Source organism: Poecilia latipinna, unplaced genomic scaffold, assembly GCF_001443285.1.
Source record: "Poecilia latipinna isolate Pla-1442-1.1 unplaced genomic scaffold, P_latipinna-1.0 Scaffold740, whole genome shotgun sequence".
In the NCBI taxonomy this organism is placed as follows: Eukaryota; Metazoa; Chordata; class Actinopteri; order Cyprinodontiformes; family Poeciliidae; genus Poecilia; species Poecilia latipinna.
In genome coordinates, this window is record NW_015113356.1 from 40,067 (window position 1) to 63,425 (window position 23,359).

At 38.6% G+C, this 23,359-nt stretch overlaps 1 protein-coding gene, 1 long non-coding RNA gene and 1 pseudogene across 2 annotated transcripts; 2 read left to right on the forward strand and 1 right to left on the reverse strand.

Moving 5' to 3' along the window:
- Positions 1-1,410: 1,410 nt before the first annotated feature.
- On the forward strand, positions 1,411-3,301 carry LOC106955491 (claudin-9-like; annotated as a pseudogene).
- A 2,794-nt stretch (positions 3,302-6,095) lies between these two features.
- Positions 6,096-6,580, reverse strand: LOC106955493 (uncharacterized). The gene is made up of 2 exons (XR_001426589.1): positions 6,187-6,580; positions 6,096-6,144 (listed from the first exon to the last, which is right to left on the reverse strand). It is a non-coding gene; the product is annotated as an uncharacterized LOC106955493 (long non-coding RNA).
- Positions 6,581-7,108: 528 nt separating this feature from the next.
- slc25a10b (solute carrier family 25 member 10b) lies at positions 7,109-18,733 on the forward strand. Its single transcript, XM_015045698.1, has 12 exons — positions 7,109-7,201; positions 7,428-7,642; positions 10,846-10,965; positions 12,989-13,103; positions 13,241-13,289; positions 13,413-13,454; positions 13,534-13,577; positions 13,667-13,737; positions 14,090-14,182; positions 14,278-14,355; positions 14,451-14,507; positions 16,097-18,733. Exons 2-12 carry the CDS (start codon positions 7,553-7,555, stop codon positions 16,196-16,198), a joined length of 861 nt encoding a protein of 286 aa, XP_014901184.1. The 5' UTR covers positions 7,109-7,201; positions 7,428-7,552; the 3' UTR covers positions 16,199-18,733.
- The last annotated feature ends 4,626 nt before the right edge of the window (positions 18,734-23,359 follow it).

Genomic DNA, 23,359 nt, shown 5'->3' on the forward strand with positions numbered 1-23,359 from the left:
AAATAATAATAATAAAAAAAAAAACAAATTGGGAAAATTAAAACCCATTTTGTCCCTATTCTCAAGAATCACTGATTTACTAGTTTCTCACCATTAATCTTTACGCAATCTGAGCAGAGCGTCAGCATTTTCACATCATGTCAGCCAGTGTGACTTTATTAGGTACAAAACCATCCCCAATGTGAAAGTAAATCAGTGTATTGTAATTATGTGGGAGGTTACAGATAGATGCTTTTGTACAGGGAAAAGGGAGTTGTACTTTGTAGTATTGATATCAAGGTCACCACAGTAATTTGTTGTTCTCTGCTCATGTTTGCTTTAGTTTCCGTCTGCTCTACAAACCTCCTTCCTTCAAAACTTGCATTATAAGCCTTTCCTGGGATATTTACATGATCTAGTCAAGATCATCAACAAAAATCAGATTTTGTTGAAATAGCATTTTTTTCAACAAATGTTTTTATTTCCTCAAAACCCTGTGAGCTTTAATGAAAACAAAATTAAAAGTCATTTGATTTTGGATTGGAAAGAAATTTTCCTTTGTAAAATGTAACGTTTTTGTTCTCCACACCAGAAAATAAGAAAGGGAGGAAAAGGGATCAACAAAACGATGGGGGAATCATTTGAGACCTTCAAAGGGAATTAAACAAAGAATGTTGAAAAGGTGACAACGCCTCTATCGCCACCAAGTGGCAACAATAATGTGTACAGCATTAACCTCAAATAAATCGAACTTGCATTTACAGTGGATTGCAACAGTATTCCTAACTACTGAGCTTTCTCATATTTTACATTTTGTTTGGTTACAAATGCAATTTAGGGTTTATTTCATTGGGTTTTTATGGGATAGACAAACAAAACATACTTGTGTCCATGAAAAGAAATCCTCCAGAGTTAAAATTAACCACCTAGCTGCTCTTCTCTGATTAATCCTCTTCACTCCAGGCCTGTCTATGTCTAGATTTACTCCTGCATCTTTTTAGACACACTCGTTCTACAGATGATGGATTGAACAGTGGTCTGCAAAATGTTGATGGATGGACTGTTGTTTCGCGCCATTACCACTGTTTTGAATCCACCCCTTACCTTTTTTCTTTTTTGTCTTTGTGTTTGTTCACTAACGTTCTCTAAAAAACCTCAAATCAAGCAGATTTATAATGAGATTAAATAACATAAAAGTAAATTCATATAATGTGGTATCAGAGCATAGAGGATTAAATAACACATCACATTTTTTTTATTTTTAGTTGAGAAACAAATTAAAACCAATTATCCTTTTTCTCCAACTCTACAACAATGCACAACTTTGTAGCGACCTACCAATTAAATCCCATTATAGCATCTGAAAATTGTCATTTTCAAGTGACAAAATGTGAAAAAGTTCTGAGGTACGAACATCTTTGTAAGGCACTGTATAGATGATAAAATCTTAAACAACAAAAACATTTGGATCTACTAACTGGGATCAATGATGTCCAGCAGCTTCTAAATGACCTCCATCTTCCCCCCTTTCACGGCCCACTCCAAGTTTATGTGATGACAACATGGCCGCTGCCAGCTGTAACTGCAACAAAGTGTCTTAGTGTCCTTCTGCTGTCATGGAATGGCTTTCATTTTTTTGTCTGACCAACTATCTGTGTGGTGTTTTCTGTGTGAGTATATTTAGTATGCAGTATTACGCTGCTGGCCTCCCACTCCACCCTGTGTGAGCTGCAGTGAGACAAGCTGCCCTGTCAAAACAGAGAGACTGCTTCGGACATCTGTTGTTCTGTGGAGGGACTGTGGATGTGGAAGCGCGCAGAGGATCATCGAGACGCCTGCGGACCTCTGATTAAAGTAAGTTCGACCAACATAAGTCACTTATACGGAATCTGCAAATACTTTTTCCCAATGGTTTTGTCATCTTTTTCTCAAGATAACGAGTTCATCTAGAGAAAACAAAGGTTGTTTTCTTGAAATCACGAGATGCAATGGCATGCATTTGAAGAATGGAGTCGGGTTTAACACACACACACACACGCACACACGCACACACACCAATCATCACACATCTATCATCTCACGAGCTCGAGAAAACCACTGGGAAATTAACTTGTTATCTCAAGACACCCAACTGGGGAAAATATATGCAGAAAACCAATGTTTCTCAGTTCCGTTCCTCAGGGACCACTGCCCTGCATGTTTTTGGTATTTCCCTTCTAACAGGCTTCTGTAGCACTTGATGGCATGCAAAGGAGGTCATGCAATCATTACAATAGAGTGTTCTGGACACCTGATTTCTCTAAAACATGCAATGCAGAGCTCACTGAGGACTGGAGCTGAGAAAAACTGCCATAGACTATGGTTTCTAAAAGACTATTTCTTCTCCATAGTTGGATGGGTGCTGAAGATCTGACTGACTGACCAAGAATTTAGTGGATAAAGGCTCCTAACTCTCAATAGTTACTAGTGAGAGCTACAGGGTTGGAGTGAGGAGGTTCTTCACTTATAGACGGAGACGGTTTCCGGAGCGACCATGGCATCAACCGGTCTCCAGGTGCTTGGTTTGGTGCTGGCCCTACTGGGTTGGGCGTGCGGGGCTTTGGTGTGTGCAGCTCCGCTGTGGCGCATATCGGCCTTCGTCGGGGGAGAGCTAGTGATTGCCCAGGTGTTGTGGGAGGGCCTGTGGATGAACTGCCTGTCTCAGACCACCGGCCACATCCAGTGCAAGGCCTACGACTCCACCTTGGCCCTCCCTACGTCTGCCCAGGCAGCTCGAGGGCTGACGGTTCTTTCCCTGCTTCTCAGCGTTCTGGCGGTCATGCTCGGTGTTGCCGGGGCCAAGTGTACCCACTGCATGGGCGACGGCAACCAGGCCTCCAAAGCCCGCCTGGCCAGGATAGCAGGGGTGCTCCTCATCGTGGCCGGCCTCGCCTACTTGACGCCCATCTGTTGGACTGCCTATGCCACGATTAGAGACTTTTATGATCCAACTGTTGCGGCGCCTTTGAAGAGAGAACTGGGGCCCGCGTTGTACCTGGGCTGGGGGGCCAGCGTGCTCCTCCTGCTGGGGGGAGCTCTGCTTCACGTCGGCTCCGCCGCCCCTGGAGGAAGAGCGCTGCCCGTATCTGGAGCCGCAGCAAAGCCCAGCCCATCCACGGGGGCAGCAGGAGAAGTGAAGCAGCAGGAAAAGTCATTTGTATGAGATCACTTTGTTGGACATTTAAACACCTTACAATTACATGCTTGCAAAAATGACATCTATATAAGTATTATTTGCTTCTATGTGATGATTATTTGGATTTCTTCCGAAGAGGGGCTGATTTCATGCCCTGTTCTACCTGCAGTCACAGATGGGTCTTCTTAGCAGTACTAAAGCTTTAGAGTTATGTCTTACTTACATGGTTGCCTAGGATGAAGATGTGTGCTAATTAGATTGAAATCTACAATTCAGTTCAAAATTATTCATACTCCTGGCATATTTAGGATTTTGAAGTAATATTAATGTTTTGTTGTGACCCAACCAGAGTCCTATGAGGCCTTCCAACATCAAAAACTTGGAAACATGCACTATTTTTTCAACACACCATTTTTTTAATTTAAATATAAATAAAAACTTTTGTTTTCCAATTTATATTTCATTTACATTTTTTATATTCAGAGATGCCTCATATAAATAAACTAACTACTTACTTGAATGGAAATTATTTTAAATTTAAATTTGGATAAAGTATAAGCATTTTTTGGCATGTCTTCATATTTCATTGTAGAAATATTAATGCACATAAAGAAGGTTTTCTAACTTTAAGGGCTTTGTGTTAGAGTAGGAGTTGAAATGAACCGTGGGAGGATTTAAAATGTTTTAATGGTCACTAATGCGCGTGGCTCACATTTCTCAGATTCCCCTCTGCCTCTGCTTGTGTGTGTGTGTGTGTGTGTGTGTGGGTGGTATGTGTACTAAAGGCCAGTGTGCATTGTACATTAGTTTACACTGGTGTTTTTGCTGAAAGTATCTGAGTATTTATTCTGTTTACTTTTTTCTTTGTCACCTTATCTCTGCAATGTGTCTTTATTCTTAATAAAAAAATATTCTTTCTTCAATGGTCGCTGCTCCTTTATGTTTATGAAAAGTAAAAAGTATGTTTAAGTTGAAATAATCTCTTTTTTCAGTTTGAGCAGGTTTATTCTCATAATAAAGCAAATTAAAAATGTTTTTTGTATTATTTGACTTTCATATATCAAAGTAATTAGGGTACCAGATAAATTTTGTTTTTCTTGATTTCACAACTAAGAATTTGGAGAGCGACTACCTGATTTTGAGACGCACAGAAGAAGACATGGTGCTTTAAATACCTTAATATTTTATATACCTTAAGTTTAAAACACAGTGCACAGTAAGGTAAGGTCATTTTATCTATGTCACACATTTTCAGCAACAGGGCCGTTCAAAGTGCTTGTATTGTGCAGTAATAGTGCGCTGTAATGTATTTAAAATCTTGAAGTGTTTTTTTTTTTTTCTTTTTGGTAAAATATTTGACATATTGAGTGTTTGCAGTCTAACGTAAATTTTCAGAATAATCCATATTTTTCTTTGTCACTTTTAAAACAACAGAGGGTATAGAAGTAACTCCACCCTGGAAAGCAGATTATTCATATATTTTGTTAAAAACCTCAAATTTTGATTATGTTTATGTCCATGATAAATAAAATGTCTGGAACCTCAGGTGCAAACACGAATGTTTGCTGCTTCTTTTCATGATCATGTATGCAATTCAAAAGCTGAACAGTATCACTTTTAGCTCAAAATGTCCAAATACATATAATCATTATGACCCAAAGTAAAAACAGAAGTAAAGTGCTACAGGTGTCATGCACCAATAACACTTACACAATGCAATTTACATAATTTGTGTTACATCTTTGTCGGTTGCTTCGAAATAATTCCCCTTACATGTGCAAAATGACTTAAGTATCTATGTGAAATACATTTAATTATTATTCTCAAAGATCACAATTTCAGACCGGAACTTTCGATTTTGAATAGTGACCAGTTGTGATAACAAACAGACTCCACTAGGGGGCAGCAGACACTAACGATCCGTCAATGAGTCAAACTTGGACATTTTTATTGAGGCCCTTATTCTTTATGAAATAGTTACAAATTATGTTTTATCTAAACTTTACACAAGACTGGATAAATGTATTGTGAAATTTATTTTCTTTATTATTATTGTTGTTCATGCATTTGCTCTAATATGTGGTCATTTTGGTGTTTGTGAGTCATTTGATTCTTTCTGGAATGACAATCAGTTTTCTTCTTCTGTTGTGTATTTAGTGCTAGACCATTTTTCAAGCCTACTTCTGTTGCTCAACTCAGATCACAGCAGAGAATAACGAAGGCTCACCTGCATGTGATCTACTTGCAGATGAGCAAGAGCCACATGTCTCAGCATATGCCAGCATTTACGTGCAAAGTGTAGAATACAAAATCATGGCACAAAGAAAGTACATAGTCAATTTAATGACTAATTGATCTGTTTTATTTTTTATTTGCAGGGCTGAAAATTATTTATACATAATCTCAACTAAACTAATGCATATACTTCACTATGTAGTTATTTTTTTTTTTTTTAAAAAGAAGCCCAAATGAAAATGCTCATTAAAAACACATCCTACATATATAATATCCTTACAATTTTAAAAATCAATGTTCTTTTCACCCTTTATGCAGGATGACAACAGTGAAAGGATGTAATTTTTAGACATTTCTACAAAAACCATATGAACCAAGTTTGTTCCCTGTTTGTTGCTCCGCCTTACAATAGCATAGTGATACATAAACAATATACAAACACATTTGATTTGTTTTTCAGAAAACTAATAGTCTCTCCTTTTCTGAAATGAACAACTTTATCACCCTTATCTCTCCTGTTGTGACTCAACATGATAATGACCCCACACATCACCCTAAGCCTACTGTTTAAAGGATAAACATAGAAAAGTATTCACACTGCTTCTGGGTCTCACTCAGATTTTCAGGAAACATAAAGTACTTTTGTTCGTAGATTAAGACTAACATGTTCAATGCAGTTGAATTCCAACTCAAAAAACGTTTTTTATGTCTGCAAACGTTTCATAATAGAAGCTGATCGACCACTTATCGATCAGCTTTGATAAGTGGTCGAAGTGCAGTCATCAAAGTGATTGCACTTTGATGACTCTTCATCAAGACAGCCTCTCGAAATTAACCACTATTTATGTGCCAGTGTTTTATAATTTGTTGAACATTTTTAAAAGTTTACTAAAGTCACTTATTTATTATTTTTAGTTGCGCTTACTGGAAATTATAACTACTTCCATAAGCCGTTTTCATAAGGCATTCCACCATCTATGACTTCTAAGCACTACTGCATACATTTTTTTTTACGCAACATATTAAGTCACTTAGGAAAATAAAGACAACAACTTAGCAAACTGGACTGACAACTGATACACAGTAATTATTCTGTTGATCACAAAGGCAAAAGACAGAAAAGGTGGGTCAAAAGGAAGCAATTAAACACTTATTTCCAAGAAAAACATCAAGGACATCCTGGAAGAATAACAAACACATGCTGTTCTTATTATTTTTTTCTTTAATTATGTAAAGCACCTTGAAATGCCCTGCTGCTGAAATGTGCTAAACAAATACAATTTGATTGATTGATTGATTGATTGATTGATTGATTGATTGATTGAAGAGTTAGTCTCAAAACGTTTGACTAGACCTTTACATAAAACAAAGTAACCCCTCAACCAACTGCTTTCTTTCTGTTTTTTATTGTAATTTTAATCTTCTTCAGTCTGTTTACTGTAATATTTAATCAAGTTAAATTTAACAAAATTAAACCATCAAAAGCATTAGTATTTATTTTCAACATTTAAAAGACGGGCAGCGTTAAACTTGCCACACAGTAAAACCACATGCTCCCACAGAGAAAGCTGAGCACCAAACACACCAGCCCCTTTTTTCAGGGTTACTTTCTGTTCTCCTGGGAACGGTTGTCCTCTTAAAGGGACAGCGTTCCCATTTATCACCCGCATCGCATGGGAGAGGATGAGTGTCACTTTAAAAGCACATGACAGCTAAAAGTGGGGAAACAGGAGGCGAGCCTATTGTGTGCAGAACATTTCTGCATTGTCATACTACGTTGCTGCCCTTCGCCGTTCAGCCTCCCCACCGAGCGGGTAGGCAGCTCCTCCGTCCGCACTGACAATTGGCTGGGCTCCTCTCTCTCTCTCTCTCTCTCTCTCCCTCGGTGTCACAGCTGCTTCCTGCTGCGCCGCAACATCGTAGCTTCAACCGAGCTCTCGCGTGCACGCTGGTCTCGCGACGTGAAAGTCCCCTCTCTCCTTTATCGGAATGTCTGAAGATTAACGAGGTTGTCCTGTGGGTTGCACTCGCTTGTTGTCGCGGCTGGAAGCTCCAGGTCTGAGCAGAGCCACCACGCACTGCAGGCGGACGGAGGGCCGTGGCGAGCCGGGTGGAGGGAACCCAGCGCTGTGGAAGGAGGACGGGAGAGGAGCCGGCGTTATCATGACTGAGAAACGGATGTCGCGGTGGTATTTCGGGGGGCTGGCCTCCTGCGGAGCCGCATGCTGCACCCATCCTCTGGATCTCGTCAAGGTGAGGGGCGCAGTGGCTCTGCCCACAGAGCTGGGGGGTGAAGGAGAGTGCAGGCCTTAACACCGGGGCACAGCTGGTTCCAGCTGTTCTTGCACAAGTCAGCGTGTTTCACCAAACCTCGCGTCTTGAAGGTTTCACACAGTGCCCTGCTAGACTGCAGAGATCACTGTAAACTAACGGAGATCTTAAGTTGGCACAGTTTGTCTGTAACAAGTAGGATGTTCAAAGTTGAATCTAGGTCATAGGTCAACCCAAAGTTTCCCCAGACGCTGTAGTCCTGTTAATCTATACCAAATGCCTAAATCTTCTTCTTCTCCAGTGACGTTTGCACATGACTCAAATAAAGTTTGTGGCGCTCAGGAAATCATGTGTTGTGTAATTATACAGGGAGGAAAGGTAATCACCAGACTGGAGTTGAACAGCTTCTCTGAAATGCCTTCTGTTTGCCCTCACTTTTTACTTGCATGTGGCGAAGCTGGAAAGCGGGTTTTTACACACAAAGCACAAGCTTCAGAAATGTAAATGTTCATTATTTTAAGAAGAAAACAGAGCGTGAACCGCTTACTGACATTAAGGTTAAAAAAAAGTGACTGGCTTCAAACAACTGCAGCTGAAAGTGACAAAGTGACCTGTCTTCTCTAGTTGTATGGGCTGATTTAAGTTTCCTACTGTTGGATAGTTTTGAGTAAAAATATCATAGCATCATAGTATTTATATAAAAATGTATGGCATTATATCCCTGCTTTGATTTAAAACGGAAAATTAGCAAATATTTAGTCATATCAAGTACCTAAACCTATGTAGTCTATACCATGTGTTTATTAAAATGTTTATACAAAGACTGAAGAAAAATATTTCAGTAAACAGCCTCTAAATTTAGGATTTTGTGGTTAAGCAAACTGTCCGGTTGCACGCAGTAATATACATTTTTGTTGGCTGGGTTTTGACTAAAACAGGTATAACGGGTCTGTCTAGTAAAATTATCTCTGAACTGGATCCTCTGATGAAAAGGACGATAAAACTGTTAGGAACTGTGCAGCAGAAAATGTTAGGTTTATTTTCTCTTTATAGGCACAAGAGGCCTTTATTTAGCAGTAACTGGACAGGCAATGGGGAGGAGAGAGCTCTATCACACACTGCACTCGGCACGTGAATGCATGTGTGTGACTGAATGGAGTGTGAAATGTGGACTTGATAAAGTTCTGTTCAAGTACAGGTCATTTACAGGCCATTTACCTACTGAGCCTCCCATCACTCAACATTTTAGTTGTTTTAAATCCCAAACTTATCAGAACCTTGGTAAAACTCCCATCTGGTAGCTAGATGATGCCTAGTTTGGAGCATTACACATTACTGCCCCTCCCCTACCTGCTGCTGTGTGCACTGCAGGTCAGCTGGCTGAAATGATGAAAATTATAAATAGCTGTTTTTGACACCGGATTACCAGTAAATTGCCTATTTATGAAAAGTCGGTACTGAACAGCTCTTGTGTCATTATCTCTTCCTGCAAAGTGTTGTTCATGTTTAACTCTGAGATTAGTGTGAGACAGCTTTAATTCATCTTCATCAAATGCTGTTTTCTCAAGAGTTTAGATGAAAATCTGTGTCATAATCAAAATGGTCACAATCCCGTTTTAGAGCCAGTACAGTGTTAAGACTTTCGAAAGGCATTTTTATTTCGTCTCTGGCTTTCAGCCGGCTTCAATGGCTTGATTTCCAAGAGTGAATAACATTTTGTTGCGACAATTATTCCGACACCTAGTTAGTTTAAAGACATTATGCAGTGAAAACAGAATGAGGTCCCATAATAGAGGAAAAGTGCATTTTGCACTTCGCTGTAGTGAGCTCTGTTTCCACATCGCCGAGAAGTCCAGTAGTGGCAGTGCAAAGACCACAGACTCCTGTTTGTTTTCATGCCAGCGTAGAACCGGATTTGGCAAACACAGGTTTGACCTCATCTGTTCTAGTTTTTAAAGTTACAAAGTGGTTTGCCAGCAGCACAAACACTGACAGAAAAATATAAGTAAGGATGGGACCGGTTCTGATGCTGCCTTGCTTTAAATTGTAGCTCTCTCTCTTTTTTTAATGAAATGGTTATAAAATAATCAAGTTGATCGATTTATTTAAAACACTATCTAATTAATTTCCCTCCAAAAATAAATTTCCCTCTACTTACAGCTTGATTTGAGCCCTGATCGAATCTTGCCGAATTAATCTTTATACCTGTGACCATAACAGATTTTTCTCTGGTGTGGAAATGGAGAAAGAACTTGACTTTTTGTCAGAGTTACTTTTTCAGTGGTTTCTTTAAATCTGATTCTCCTCATACTTGAATTGAAATTAAGTGACGTCGGTGATCAAGATATTGCTTCGTCATTTGCACTTGAGGGCTGAAGACTAACAACGACTTACTGTCTCCTCTACTGCAACTCCACAGGGCGATGGATTGCTAATGTGGGTAATAAATTATGTCAGAAGTCATATTTGATTTCCGCATTTTATCACTGAACTTTGTTCCAAAATCTGAAAACATTAGATTTGCAAAATCTCTGTTTCCAATGTGGTTCTGTGGCCAATGTGTTTCCTCATTATTTTGTATCTTGAGACACTGTTGCAACATTTTGTTCAGCAGATGTTGTAACTAAATCAGCATCCATTTCAGATTGTGAAGGTAGAGTTGGTGAGGAACTTTGAACTATACAAGTTGGGAACTCGACTTCGGACTTGAAATTTTTGACTTGAAAATGTTCAGATACAAAAGAAGCTGCAGTGATTTAAACGTTGAACCGAAACACACAAACCAGTTTATTCAGATCAGCAATGTGGGGGGAACAAAAGCCCACATTGTTTCAAAAAGGTCATTGACCTTCAATCCCAGGTCCTCATCAAAACAAAGAACAAAGGTCATGTTTTGAAACCACTGAGGCCCTCTTCCAACAAGCACAGAGTGTTACAACACCTGGATTACTGGTGCATGGCAGGATTTCCTTTTCTTTAAGGCCTAATGAAGAACAGCGTGGAAAATAACATTTATCATTAAAAGAAAACAGCTGAATTCAGAAAACCTTGTTTGATTTTTGAATCAAATTAAGCTTTCACATCAATCCGTGCATTTTTCCTTTGTGTTCTGCATCTAAGCTCCAAATCAGTGTGTGAGGTTTTAATTTTTTTTTCCAACATATGGCTCTCTTTTTCTTCCTCAGGTCCACCTGCAGACACAGCAGGAAGTGAAGAGGAGGATGGTTGGGATGGCTGTGCACGTGGTGAGGAATGACGGAGTGCTGGCTCTCTACAGTGGCCTCTCCGCCTCCCTGTGTCGACAGGTAGATTTTTTTATTTTTTTTTTAAGCTAAATTTTGTCAGAATCTGAAAAATTATGTGGATGATCATCATCTTCAGCGTTGAAGAGTTTGTTCCTTAATTCACATCTACATATGTATTTGTTGAATCAGTCTGAGTGTGGAAAAAAAAAAAAACACCTTTGCAAAATAATAGAAAAATAGCGATAGAGAGATTTTCTTTTTCCCCAAACAAATTGTGCAAGTTGAATAAAGCTGCTGAATGCAGATAATATGCAAAAGGATGATTAATTAATTAATACCAGCGATATCATATTAAGCTTCCTAACAAGAATACTAATGTTGTTGCATATTTTACATCCCTTGGTTGTTAGTTTATGTCAGGAATAAACCTGATCCTCTTTAATTTTTTTCAGAAGTTGCGCTCACTGTTGCTTTCCACTGATTTAAAGTAAATCTTTATTGTCACAATAGATAGAGCAAAAGGTCAGGGAGGAGACATTAGACCAGAGGCCAGCAGCAGCAGGATGATGATGATGATGATGATGATGCAGGGTCTTCTCAGGTAAGGAGGGATTATAACTTGATGAGAAATAAGGAAGGGAAAGTCCTCTACAGCAATTTCAACTTTTTTTTTCTCCGTAAGAGAAAAGGCAAAGATAAAGCTTAAAAAATGTACAACTTTGACTGTAACTTTATGGAAAAGCTGCCGCAAAGTCAGTAATTTTAGGCAGCAGCAGTCAGTGTTATGAAGGGATAATTTCTTTGTACGGCTCTGAACGCACGCAAGCACAAATCTTCAACAGTCACCAATAAAGTCAGCAATAAATAAATAAATAATATAACTGCTTTTCACAGCAAGTTTTTTCTGGGACTTTGTTTTAGCGAGCTCAACCACACTGAAACTGAAACCAGTGTCTGAGAAACTGCTGATATACTTGGGTTTTTATTTACAACCATCACTCAAGTGCACTGGGAATAAGTCGAACAAGGGGGGTCATTCCCTCTTGTTCGGAGCAGCAATAGTTTGGATAAAAATTCCTCGTTGATGTCAGAGAACAAAGGGCAGAGTGACTTGGGAGGGGGGGGGGGGGAATGTCTTGAAATAGATGGGCTACAGCAGCACAAAACCACACTGGGTGCCACTCCCGTCAGCTAAGAGTAGGGAAATTACCCTGCAGTTCACACAGACTCACCTAAATTGGGCAATCAATGACAGATTGGGAAAAGTTTGCCTGGTTCAGTGAGCCTTGATTTGAGCTGGGATATTCAGATAGTGGAGTCAGAAAAAACCTGAAAACGTAGATCTATCCTGTCTTTTTTTTAGGATGCCTCTGGTTATATTGTGCTGTTTCTACGCTCCTCTTCAGAGATTCTACTTTTATAGTCCGCTTATTTTGTACAAGTCAGATAAAATTCTGTGGCCCTTTTCTGTCAGAAGTTAATTCTAACCTTTCTACTACCACAAATGTTGGACCAATTCAGCAGAATTTATTCTGTTTTAAAATGCTTTTCTTATTTGTCAGAGACCACACAGACCAACCGAGGTGCTATGGCTTATCCAGTGGGGGTTACAGCACCCCCTAGCGGCCTCCTGAGGCCACCATTGAATCTAACACAACTGGTGAAGTTGTGTTAGATTACACAACTTTATTAGGTTTGCCTGTATTGCTGCTCCATTATAATCTCATTTAGTAGATATGACTGATAAAAGCTGGAGCTTGTTAGGGTGCGGGTTTATCGTTGTTCTATTTGAGACGTAAAACGTAGGATTTGTAATTTCTTTTATCTTTAAAATGAAAAAAATCTGAATTTAATGTACAAAAATGTGATTATTATGGTCATATGTTAACCCAAGAACATGAATACAACGGTGTAAGCAACCGTGATGCTTCACTAACATGCAAACCTGCTTTGTATTGCTAAGATAATCTGTCTTCCTTCCACAGATCTCTTGAGGTTGCAGCTTTCTTGGGCCCAGACTTCTTCCTTTGGATAAAGAAAGTGACTGAGCTGTTTATGAACTAAACATGTTTCTGCTTTTCAGATTACCTACTCCCTCACCAGATTTGCCATCTATGAGACAGTCAGAGACATGATGGGCAGCACTGGCAAGGGACCAATGCCTTTTTACCAGAAGGTCCTGCTGGGAGCATTTGGAGGTACACACACACACACACACACACACGCATACACACACCTACACACACGCATTCGTTCCTTCATCTTTCACTCTGACCCAAATGTGCAGTTGCCACCTGTGAAGGACTGTTTAGCAACACGTTTCATCTGCCAACAGGATTCACTGGTGGGTTTGTTGGGACTCCATCAGACTTGGTGAATGTCAGGTAAAGCTACTTGACAACATTCCCTTTAAACAAGAACATTTGTGTGGATTTTGCTAATTCATTATGGTATTAGCTGGAAAGATAAATGAGATCTGAAATCATTTTTTCTTCTTCCTCTTCTAGAATGCAAAACGACATGAAGCTGCCACCAGAGCAGAGAAGAAAGTGAGTGTTGGGGTTGAACGATGCTCTGTATAGATTGGTGTTCACGTAATTTATCACTGTACTTGTGCTTTGCTTGTAGCTATAAACATGCTGTCGATGGACTCTACAGAGTCTTTAGAGAAGGTAAACGACGAGCACGAAATCAAGTTTTCACTTTGTGTTTGTGTCATCTGGCATCGCAATCAAGGTCTGGTCTTTATTTGTTCATGCAGAGGGTGTGAGAAGGCTGTTCTCAGGAGCCTCCATGGCGTCTGGCAGGGGGGCGCTGGTCACTGTGGGGCAGGCAAGTCGCATTAAAAATCACGTTAACGTTTTCACAAAATGTTCTTCTAAGTGATTAACGACACTTTCCTGCAGCTAAGCATTGATGCAGCAGAGACGGAACGATTTAGACTTTCTTTAAATCTCAAAAGCTTCTTGTTTTTTGTTTATATTAGGGTTTTTTTGCAATAAAAAAAAAATCCTGATCTAAAAATCCTCCTAGAGGGCACAAAAAAAATCAATATTATGAGACAATGGCTGCACTGGAGATTTCATCCTTTCATATAATAAGCTGGCAATACATGGACATTTATATTTAAATGAGTCTCAATGTTTAAGATGAACATTTTCCAAATTATTATTTCTGTTTGCAGTTGGCTTGTTATGACCAGGCCAAGCAGCTGGTGTTGGGAACAGGCGTGATGGGAGATAATATACTCACACACTTCCTTTCCAGCTTCATAGCGGTAGGAATTGAGTTCTTCCACTGATTTAATGCAGTTTCCAGAGCTTCTTCTTCTTTTTTTATATTTTACATTTTTTGCAAACATCTCCTCTGCAGGGAGGCTGCGCTACGTTCTTGTGTCAGCCTCTGGATGTGCTCAAAACCAGGTTGATGAACTCAAAAGGAGAGTACACAGTAAGTAACTCGCTCGTCTTGTAGGTCGCCTACTTGTTCAGTTTTCAGTTTAAACTCACTTTAATAATATGTATTTCTCCCCCCCATGTCTGCAGGGAGTAATGCACTGCTTACGGGAAACGGCCAAACTGGGTCCGCTGGCATTTTACAAGGTAAAAAATAAATAAGGAAAAATAGTCCTACACAATTTGTCCTCATTCACGGATATATAGAAAATCACTCAGACCAGATGATGATGGCAATATTTGATGCAAATACATTGTGAACCTCACTTTAGATGTGTGTTGAATACCGATAAAAGTCAGAGTTGTGAAATGACGGCTGTTTCATTTTTTTCAGCAGTTTTGCTATGCAGGAAGGCTTGAAATTAGTCTTTTATTCTACTCATTGTGTCTTCTTAAATCAGTCCTTTATCAGTGTATTAAAAAGTTGAACTGTGCAATGAGATTTTATTTTTCCACACTGATGCAAAAAAAAATCGATTTTTTTTGTGTAGATCTCAACTGTTTTCAGAATCTCCTTGAATTTCAGATGCATCTCAATCAAAGTATCGTTAAATTAAAAGTGACTTATTTCAGTAATCCAGTTCAAAAAGTGACATTAATTTTCTCAGAATACAAAACATTACGTCAGACCGATAAGAGTTTTGTTATGTAGAAACGTTGGCCATTTGTAACGTACTTTCTTCAGCTCTGCAGCAGTGTTTCCTAAATCTTGTCCTCAAGGCTCCTGCATGTTTCACATGTTTCTGCTTTAACACACCCGAATTGGATGACTGCTGCTCAGGACTGGCCTGTTAGTCAGACATCAGTTGAAATCAGGTGAGCTGCAGCAGGGAAACATCTCAACCATGCAGGGTGGTGTGCCTTGAGGACAACATTGCTCCACAGTATATCCACTCAGTAGTTGATCGGGATTTGGTTTGCCTGAATCACTGCCGAAATGGGACGTGACATGGAGGCGTTCAGCCTGTGAAAACAGCTTCTCTGTGTGGTTTAGGTTGAGATAATTAGGTGGCCATTGATACCAGGGTCATTACAGCAGGTATAGATAGTTTAGGCTGTGTGAGCAGAAGCCAAATCCTGCTGGGGAATTAAATCAGTATCTCCATAAAGCTTGTAGTCAGGGGATAAAAGGAGCACGACAGTTGTGGCCCACATCCTGAATTCTTGAAACACTGACTGTCCAGACATTACGGATCTTCTTCAAACTCTTTAAATGAATCTGTTCCAAGGCAGTGGTTATATTTATGGAGCCTTTTCTTTGAGACTTTATCCTTCCACTCAACTTTGTGTTAATAGGCTCAACTACAGCCCTCTGAGAACATCCAGCTTCTTATGCAGAGATGTTCCTTGTGACTGTGTGCTGGACAGCTACCAACTCCACTGATTTCCTAATGTCTTTGAGACTTTAACATGCCCATAACACACGATTTCTGTGTTAAAGATTATTTTTTTATTGTAATATTCCAATTATTAGAGAAACTGAATTTTGGGTTTTATTCACTATAACTAAAATCATCAAAATTAAAAGAACATTGTGTGTAATGAATCTAAATGCAATGAGTGAATTTTTGAACACATTCGCTCCACTTAGCTGTGTGTGCAAGTTATTGGTGGTTTTGCTGCTGTCATTTCGCACTGCATGTTTACTCTGTTCTGTGTGCTGCACTTCAGTGGTGTTGGTTATTTCCACTATTGGATCAAAGTGCAGAGATTAAAATCCTTTGACTTTGTTGCAGGGTCTTGTCCCAGCCGGGATCCGCCTGGTTCCCCATACAGTTCTCACCTTTGTTTTCCTGGAGCAACTCAAGAAGTACTTCGGCATTCGCATCATCTCCTGATCCGCTCCTTGGCTCCGTCACTGCCAATCATGTCCTCCTTCCTCATCCTGCTCCTCATTATTCACAAGTAAAGAAGGGAAAGGGGGACCTGAACAGTTCGTCCTGGTGCTTTTCCCTCTCCTTTTTTTCCCTCTACCTCCATCCCACAAGTGGATTTACGCGACTTGCATCGAAAACCAACAGTTCTGGTCATTCTTTTGCTCTTTTACATCAGAAATGGGGGGGAAAAACAGATTCAAAGCTGCTGGATTGAGGTTAATAACATCAATAGAATATTAATCAAGTGTCAGAGATTACTGTTATTGTTTAATCATGATGTAGTTTTGGAAACTGAGTTCAGATCGTACGTGTTTAACATTACACGTTGGTTGCAGGCAAAATTTTAACCTCGGCTGATTCCATATCATGTGCTGTTTATTAATCTGACCTAAAATCTAATCTATTAGTTGTGATAATTTCAGAAGTGACACAAAGTGAGGAATAACTGCAAACTGCAGCTTAGTTTACAGTTCTCTAAAGCAATTTTGATTTTATCAAGAGAGCACAACATCATCCAGAAGTTGTAAACAAATGCAGCGCAGCTTTATCAGTTCCCATCTGACCAATCAATAATGGATTTACAAAGTCATAAATCTAAGACGCCTGTTTATTTTCACTCGGTAATCAGTGAGCAAACAGCGGGGTTGATAAATTGAGTTCAACATAAAATATTTGTTTTGTTTTTGTTTCCACCTTAATATTTTTTAACAAAATCAAAACACTGACTGATTAAAATGTGATTAATTTCTTTCCGTTGCTTCCTTAATTCATTCCACTGTCGCATTTCACATCACGTCTAAAAACGGAGAGGACCAAGTTTGTTTGGATCACTTTTTACACAACGAGTTAAAAGAAAACTGAGGTTTTCTCCACACATAGCTGGGTCTTTTTTTTTTTTTAAAACAAATATCTTCACCACATTGTTTAAAAAAAATAATACTGTGCACATGGGATCGGTTTTAGAAAAAGTTTTCAGCCACATCAACTTGCACAAAGCTGCTCCTGGCTGTTGTTTTTTTTAAACATGCCAGACCCATAGGGGGCAGTGTAGCACAAAGCTAAAACCTGTGTCAGCCAATCGGATTGAAATGTTTAAACGCATTTCAATTTCCTGGCGCCATGTTTAATTCCCATGGCACCAGGAAATTGAAATTTATGAAGTTAAAAAAAACATAGGTCAATGTCAATTGGGAATAATGTCAAACAAATTATACTATGTGGATTTATTGTTGCATTATTTGTCCTCTTTGGTCGGAGTTTATAAATAATTGTTTTTAGTGATATTAAACTGAGTTTTCCTGTGGATGAAAGACCAAAAGGCTTTTTTTTTTTCACCCCAGATATCTGGCTACATGTGTACTAGGCCTGAAATACATAAAGACATCTGATAATACATAAAAATTATTCTGTCTCCAAGATCCTAACAACATTCTATATCTACTCTAAGGATACGGTTTAAAAAGGCAGTATTGTGTAAAATCTCCATTTTTCAGCATTTCATTATGTTATAATATTCACTGGTCAAAAACATACCTGGAGTGCTGCCTTGATTCTTACATGTATGATCGAGAAATCTTTGAATCTCCCACGGCAACCATTTCAGGGTGGTTGCCTTTTACACGCAGCTCCCCTCTGCAGCTGCAGTTTCCAGTCGGGCTTCTGCCTCACAGAGCCATCCACCTCCTTGACTCTCTCAATCAGCTCCTTCAGACTAGCCAGCAGCAATTAGCAAACACTTGGAGGAACTACGCCGCATCTGCTGAGCTCATTATACAAACTGCTTTTCAGGGCAATGCTCCTATGAACAATGTTAAAGGCTTAATAGAGGAACACTGATGTGATGACTTGCTGAAGGCGGAGTGTTGGAAAGAGCAGGAACTTCTTAAAGGGACAAAGCCCAATTCCAATGTGTTAGATTGCAAAGTCGAATTAAGTGATTCTCGATATAGATGGAGCATTTTTATAACAACTAAAGGTAACATGATTACTTGATTGTGCTATAAAATGGTACTATGTGCCTGTAAAATGCATAATGCTGCCTCTTTAAACAACAGCTCTTTTTCAGTCTGCAATATTGGTTTTAAAACGCGCTTTATTTAAAACTTGATACAACACTGACTGACCTGCTTTTAACAAAGGGACGACATTTAAGATTCAAAATATTCAAACTGAAATTGTGGATGAATCCAGTTTCAAATGTTTTTCTGTTTCTTTCACTCATAAGATGTAAAGAATATCTTCCCTCTGCAAGCCGTGCCTGCTCGAGTCTTGCTGCCTTATAGTATCTGTCCTGTAGGGGGCAGTGCTGTTACATGTGAATTGTCCTGTTTTATGCACCCGAGAGGTTTTCTATCTTCATCTCAGGATGAAACCTGTGGCATCTACTGTATTTACATTCACTGAAGTGGAACTGTTGGGACAGTTATGAGTCAGTAAGTTTCAATATTGTCGATCTTTCACTAATACATTTGAGAATTAAAGGACTAATTGAAACTGTGTCTTCAGATTTTTACTGTAGTTTTTTTTTTGGGGGGGAGGGGGTTTTATTTGAGGAGTGTTTCTAAATCAAGCCAGTGTTTCTTTATCTAAATAAATCTAATAAGTTAATAAGTCAGCTGATGATCCTTCTGGGGTGGTAAGTGATTCATTTGAAGAGTTTCAGCTTCTCACTGCTACAAGGTCGCGCAGCACAGCTGGCTGCGGTGGTGAATCAGCCTTCACCTTCAGGGTTCTGGTCTCAGCAGAGCAAGGGCGCGATTTAATGTCCACACATCTACCGTCTTGATCTCAGGCCTTCCTTCCCAGACTCGTGGCCTCTCCGTGGGCATGAGGCAGTTAATTGGTGACATTCATGAGCAATGATTAATGAAATCCGGGGGGGATTCTGCTCTTTGGCCAAGATGAACATAAGCACCCCATATGTTATGATTGTAATACATCATTATTAGTGACTGTGACCTTTCACCTCCATCATCTTCTGTCACATCTGTGACTGAATGTGGCAATGGAGGAGAAGCTACCTACCATTACAGGAGAACTGTTCACCCTCCGTCATTGGTGGCCATGCTAACTAGCTTTAGCATTCACTTCAGACTGTGCTGTAGTGAAGCAGAGAGCAAGGCGGTTGTGAGCAGCGCATTTACAAGCTTGATTTTTTTTTCACACATTTTCTGTATTATTTTGTCACAAGATGGTGACAGTTCTAACATATTTCTAACAAACATATATATATATATATATATATATATATACATACACGTGTGTGTGTGTGTATGAAGAGCATAGTGAAACATTATATATAAATATATAAACATGTTATATATTGCAGCTTTAATGTTTCCCACAAATTAAGTCAGGTATGTTTGCAGATTTACTTATTTACGGCACACAAATTTCAACATTGCAGTTGTTAATGAAATACAGTTAGATTTTTTTTTTCTAAATTGATACTTTTATATTTTATTATATTTAAATGCATGTCTGAGATACACTTTGGTTAGAGTAAAACAAATCATGTCCGATCTAAATCTGCCAGTTGTGAGAAAAATTTAAGGCTGAACTTTTATTTCCTGACTTATCGATGTCAATACTCATCTGCATCAATTGAAAAACATGTTCTCTTGTATTTCCAGTTTTGAAGATTACTTAATAAAAAATTCTTAGATACAGATCAACTTAAAAATGTAATATTTCTTTAAAAGTGTCTTTCATTTGTTTTTGGTAAAAAAAAAAACAGTTTATTTTTCTTTAAGAATAAAACAGTATATAAAGAGCATAGTGAAACAATGTTTGCATTAAAGCTCCAGTGAAAGACTCAGCTACCTCAGTAAAGATGAACTCATTTTTTTCCCCTTCGTTTTTATCCGTCTTTACCAGTGGCAGCAATAATGGTGGATGTATTATTTTGTTCTCCTTTATATGCTTCCTTTCCTTTTATTTTTCTGGCAACTGACATGCAGTTTAACATTTCAATATGTTTTGCTCATCTCTATTGATTATCTTCTAAGCTTTGGATCTAATATAACAATAAACTAAATACAAAACTCCAAACTCGATCACACGAACTCAGACAGGCGCGCCACGTTTCGTCCAACAGAGATGTCGTTTACGGATAAATGCATTTCATTCAAAGCCTGAAGGAAAAGCCCGCGAATACAATATTTCATCATGTCACAAATACGTTTGCTTATTGAGAGAAGTGGATTAAAAGTGCGAATTATTGTAGCTGAGCTATATGTTGTATCACTTTAACATTAAATCAAACATTTTATCTTTGCTACGACTTTTGCTGACGTCTGTTCTTATGAATCTCCTTAGCGTGTCATCCGTCACCTTGGGAAGAGGAGAAACCTCAGGGAGAAAACTGGAGCAGTGGGTGGATTTCAGAATAAACATTGTTGCCCGTAGGAAAACATCAACACGCTGGATCGAGCCTCAACTCTGGGTGTGAGTCAAATATGAAACTGAAACCTGGTGAGAACATTTACACAGATAATGTTGCAAAGGAAGCTATTTTTGTGCGTTCGTGATTTTCTGCAGATGTCGGGCTCCCCATCGATACAGGATAACATTCTACGCAATCTTACTTTGTTGCTTTGGTACAGAAAATACCATTAACCAAAATCAAAATGAAATTTTATGCCAATCTGTTGGGTAATATTTCTGAAGGTTTTGCCGTAGGAAAAGTTGATTGCTTCATGACATATGAATTTATGAAGCAAATGTTTATTAATCAGCTGAACATCCCTGCTGCGTTCTGTACATTTGTTTCTTTCATGACAAGTCCCACAGGTTTATGAATTTGACACGCCGCCCTGGTCCACAAATCATTTTCACATGTCTTTTCAGGCACAAAACATTTGTGTCTGTGGGCAAAGAATCTGTGCTGTAAATCATTTCAAAATATGTTTCTCTGTGACTTTGGCATTTGTAGAGTAATATGTAGTCTGCCTTTCACTGACCTGCACGTCTGTGCAACACTGGCACCATTTGTTCTTCTTACTGGTGGGGAAGCTCTGCTAATGGTTGCTATTAATCTTTTGCTAAAAAAAAAACAAACAAAAAAACTGATTATAACCCCATGATTTTTGAAGTAGTGGGGAAAAAAAGACATTGCTGTTCTATGTTCCCGGAAGTAGCTAGCTGTGCTACTTCCGGGAAACAAACAAGTAGAGATATGTTGGACTCTGTTTCTGTGCAATATATTTTGCTCCTGATTTATGTTTTTCCAGGAAATGTTCAGTGGACGGGCTGCTGTGCTCTCATCGGTCCGCTGTTTGACATGTCGATGTGCCATCACACACTCCAACAGAGCTAAAATGAAACACAGTTTTTGCTAATATTTAGTATGCTGGAAGAGAAAACTTATTTTATTTTAGATGTTGAAATACATAGTCAGGAGTAACTCTCTACAGAGGTGCATGAAAGCAGGAACAATTGCAGAAAGAGCAAAACATGAAAAAAAAATCAAATAGCAAAAGCGAGACTGGGGAGATGAAGGATAATTCATGTCTGAAAATGTGCTGTGGCAAAACCCAACTTTCTAAAATATTCATAATAAAAATTATCACCTGGGATTGTGTGATTGAGCTAAAGAAGCCAAGCAGCGGGCGCTCAGAGGTGACACTGAACCTTTTTACAGCTACAACTTTCATTTTCACTTACAAAGGATGATGGGAGCAAAAAGAAAACAAAGTGATCAGATTTTTACTTCTTTAAGTCGGGAATTATCCAAATGCGTATTGGAAAATTCACAGAGTAATGAGAGTAGCTGTAAAATTCGTTGGCAAGTAGGTCATTGTGAAGGCAACATCCTTTGTTTTGTTCGGTTTAACGATGCAGAAGGTAATTTTTTTTTTTACACATATTTAATTAAACTGTTACTATGCCCTGACAGTATGATATTAGACAGAAAAGAAAAACAGAAAAACAATACAAAATAATAAAAAAGAAACATTCTCTCATTTTATTGTGCCAGGACAGAGTAAGAATTTTAACAAATACACAAAAACATATTTTTAATAAAAGTTACCTACTTCAACTTTACTATTTTAGGAACCTTGTCAGAAATATTTCTTGCATCATTTTACTTTAATTTCACAATTGCACACTACTTTGTGATGGTCTGTTAAAACACTGAGGTTTGCAGTTGTTGGGTAGCAAAACGTAAACAACTTCAGGCGGTTTGAATACGTTCGTAAAACATATTCGAGGCTCTGCAGACAGATAAACCAGCTCATTCTTTGCTTTTTGCAGTAAATTGGTAGACCGATGTCTCCAACCTTAGCAGCCTATCAAATTATCTCCTTTCAATGTCTGAATCTGTTTTTTGAAGATGATCTTTATCTCATACTTGCTCTGCTGGAATATTGGCAAACAAAAACAACAAATGGAGGTCACAGCGCCTACAATGGCTGCTGGAGAATGTCAAAACATTCATTGTGGCAATGTCACTGGAAAATTTAACGTCGCAGTGACATTGTGCAAAGAATCCCTTTTAGTCGTCTTCCAATTAGAAAACTGCCTCAAACACAATAAAACCAACATGATGTTCTAAAGTGTCATGAAGGAAATACAGGAAATGGAAACGTGTTGACAAAACTCAACCTTGAAGTAATGAATGTCTTAGAAGCAGGACGTCTTTAATCCTGCTCGACGACAACCTTGAGAGTAAAACGGCGAATTTTAAATAGGGACAATGAGGATCTTTTTGGTTTGTTAAAGAAAATATTATAATAATTTTAATCACTGTGGCTTCACGACTCATACAGTATTTTCATGAATAAAACTACTTTTTTTGTTTTTTGCACAACCCTTACACCCATTTTTTCTATCAGTCTTATGAAAAGAACTGTAGCAGCCTGTGAAAGGGATAGTTGCAACCACTGGATTCTTCTCATGAAATTTTCCTCGTGCCCTGGTTGGGCTTAGATTTTATTTCTTTTATATGACAAACTTCTTACACCTCAACCTCGATAGCTGCATTTTTAATCTAATTTTTAAATCTTCCATGTCTTTTTTTTTTTTATTTATCTTCCCTGCTAAAAAAAAAAAAAAAAAAAAAAAAAAAAAAAAAAATTTAAGCAAGGGAAGATGTTTGATTACCCCCCCCCCCTCCCTTTG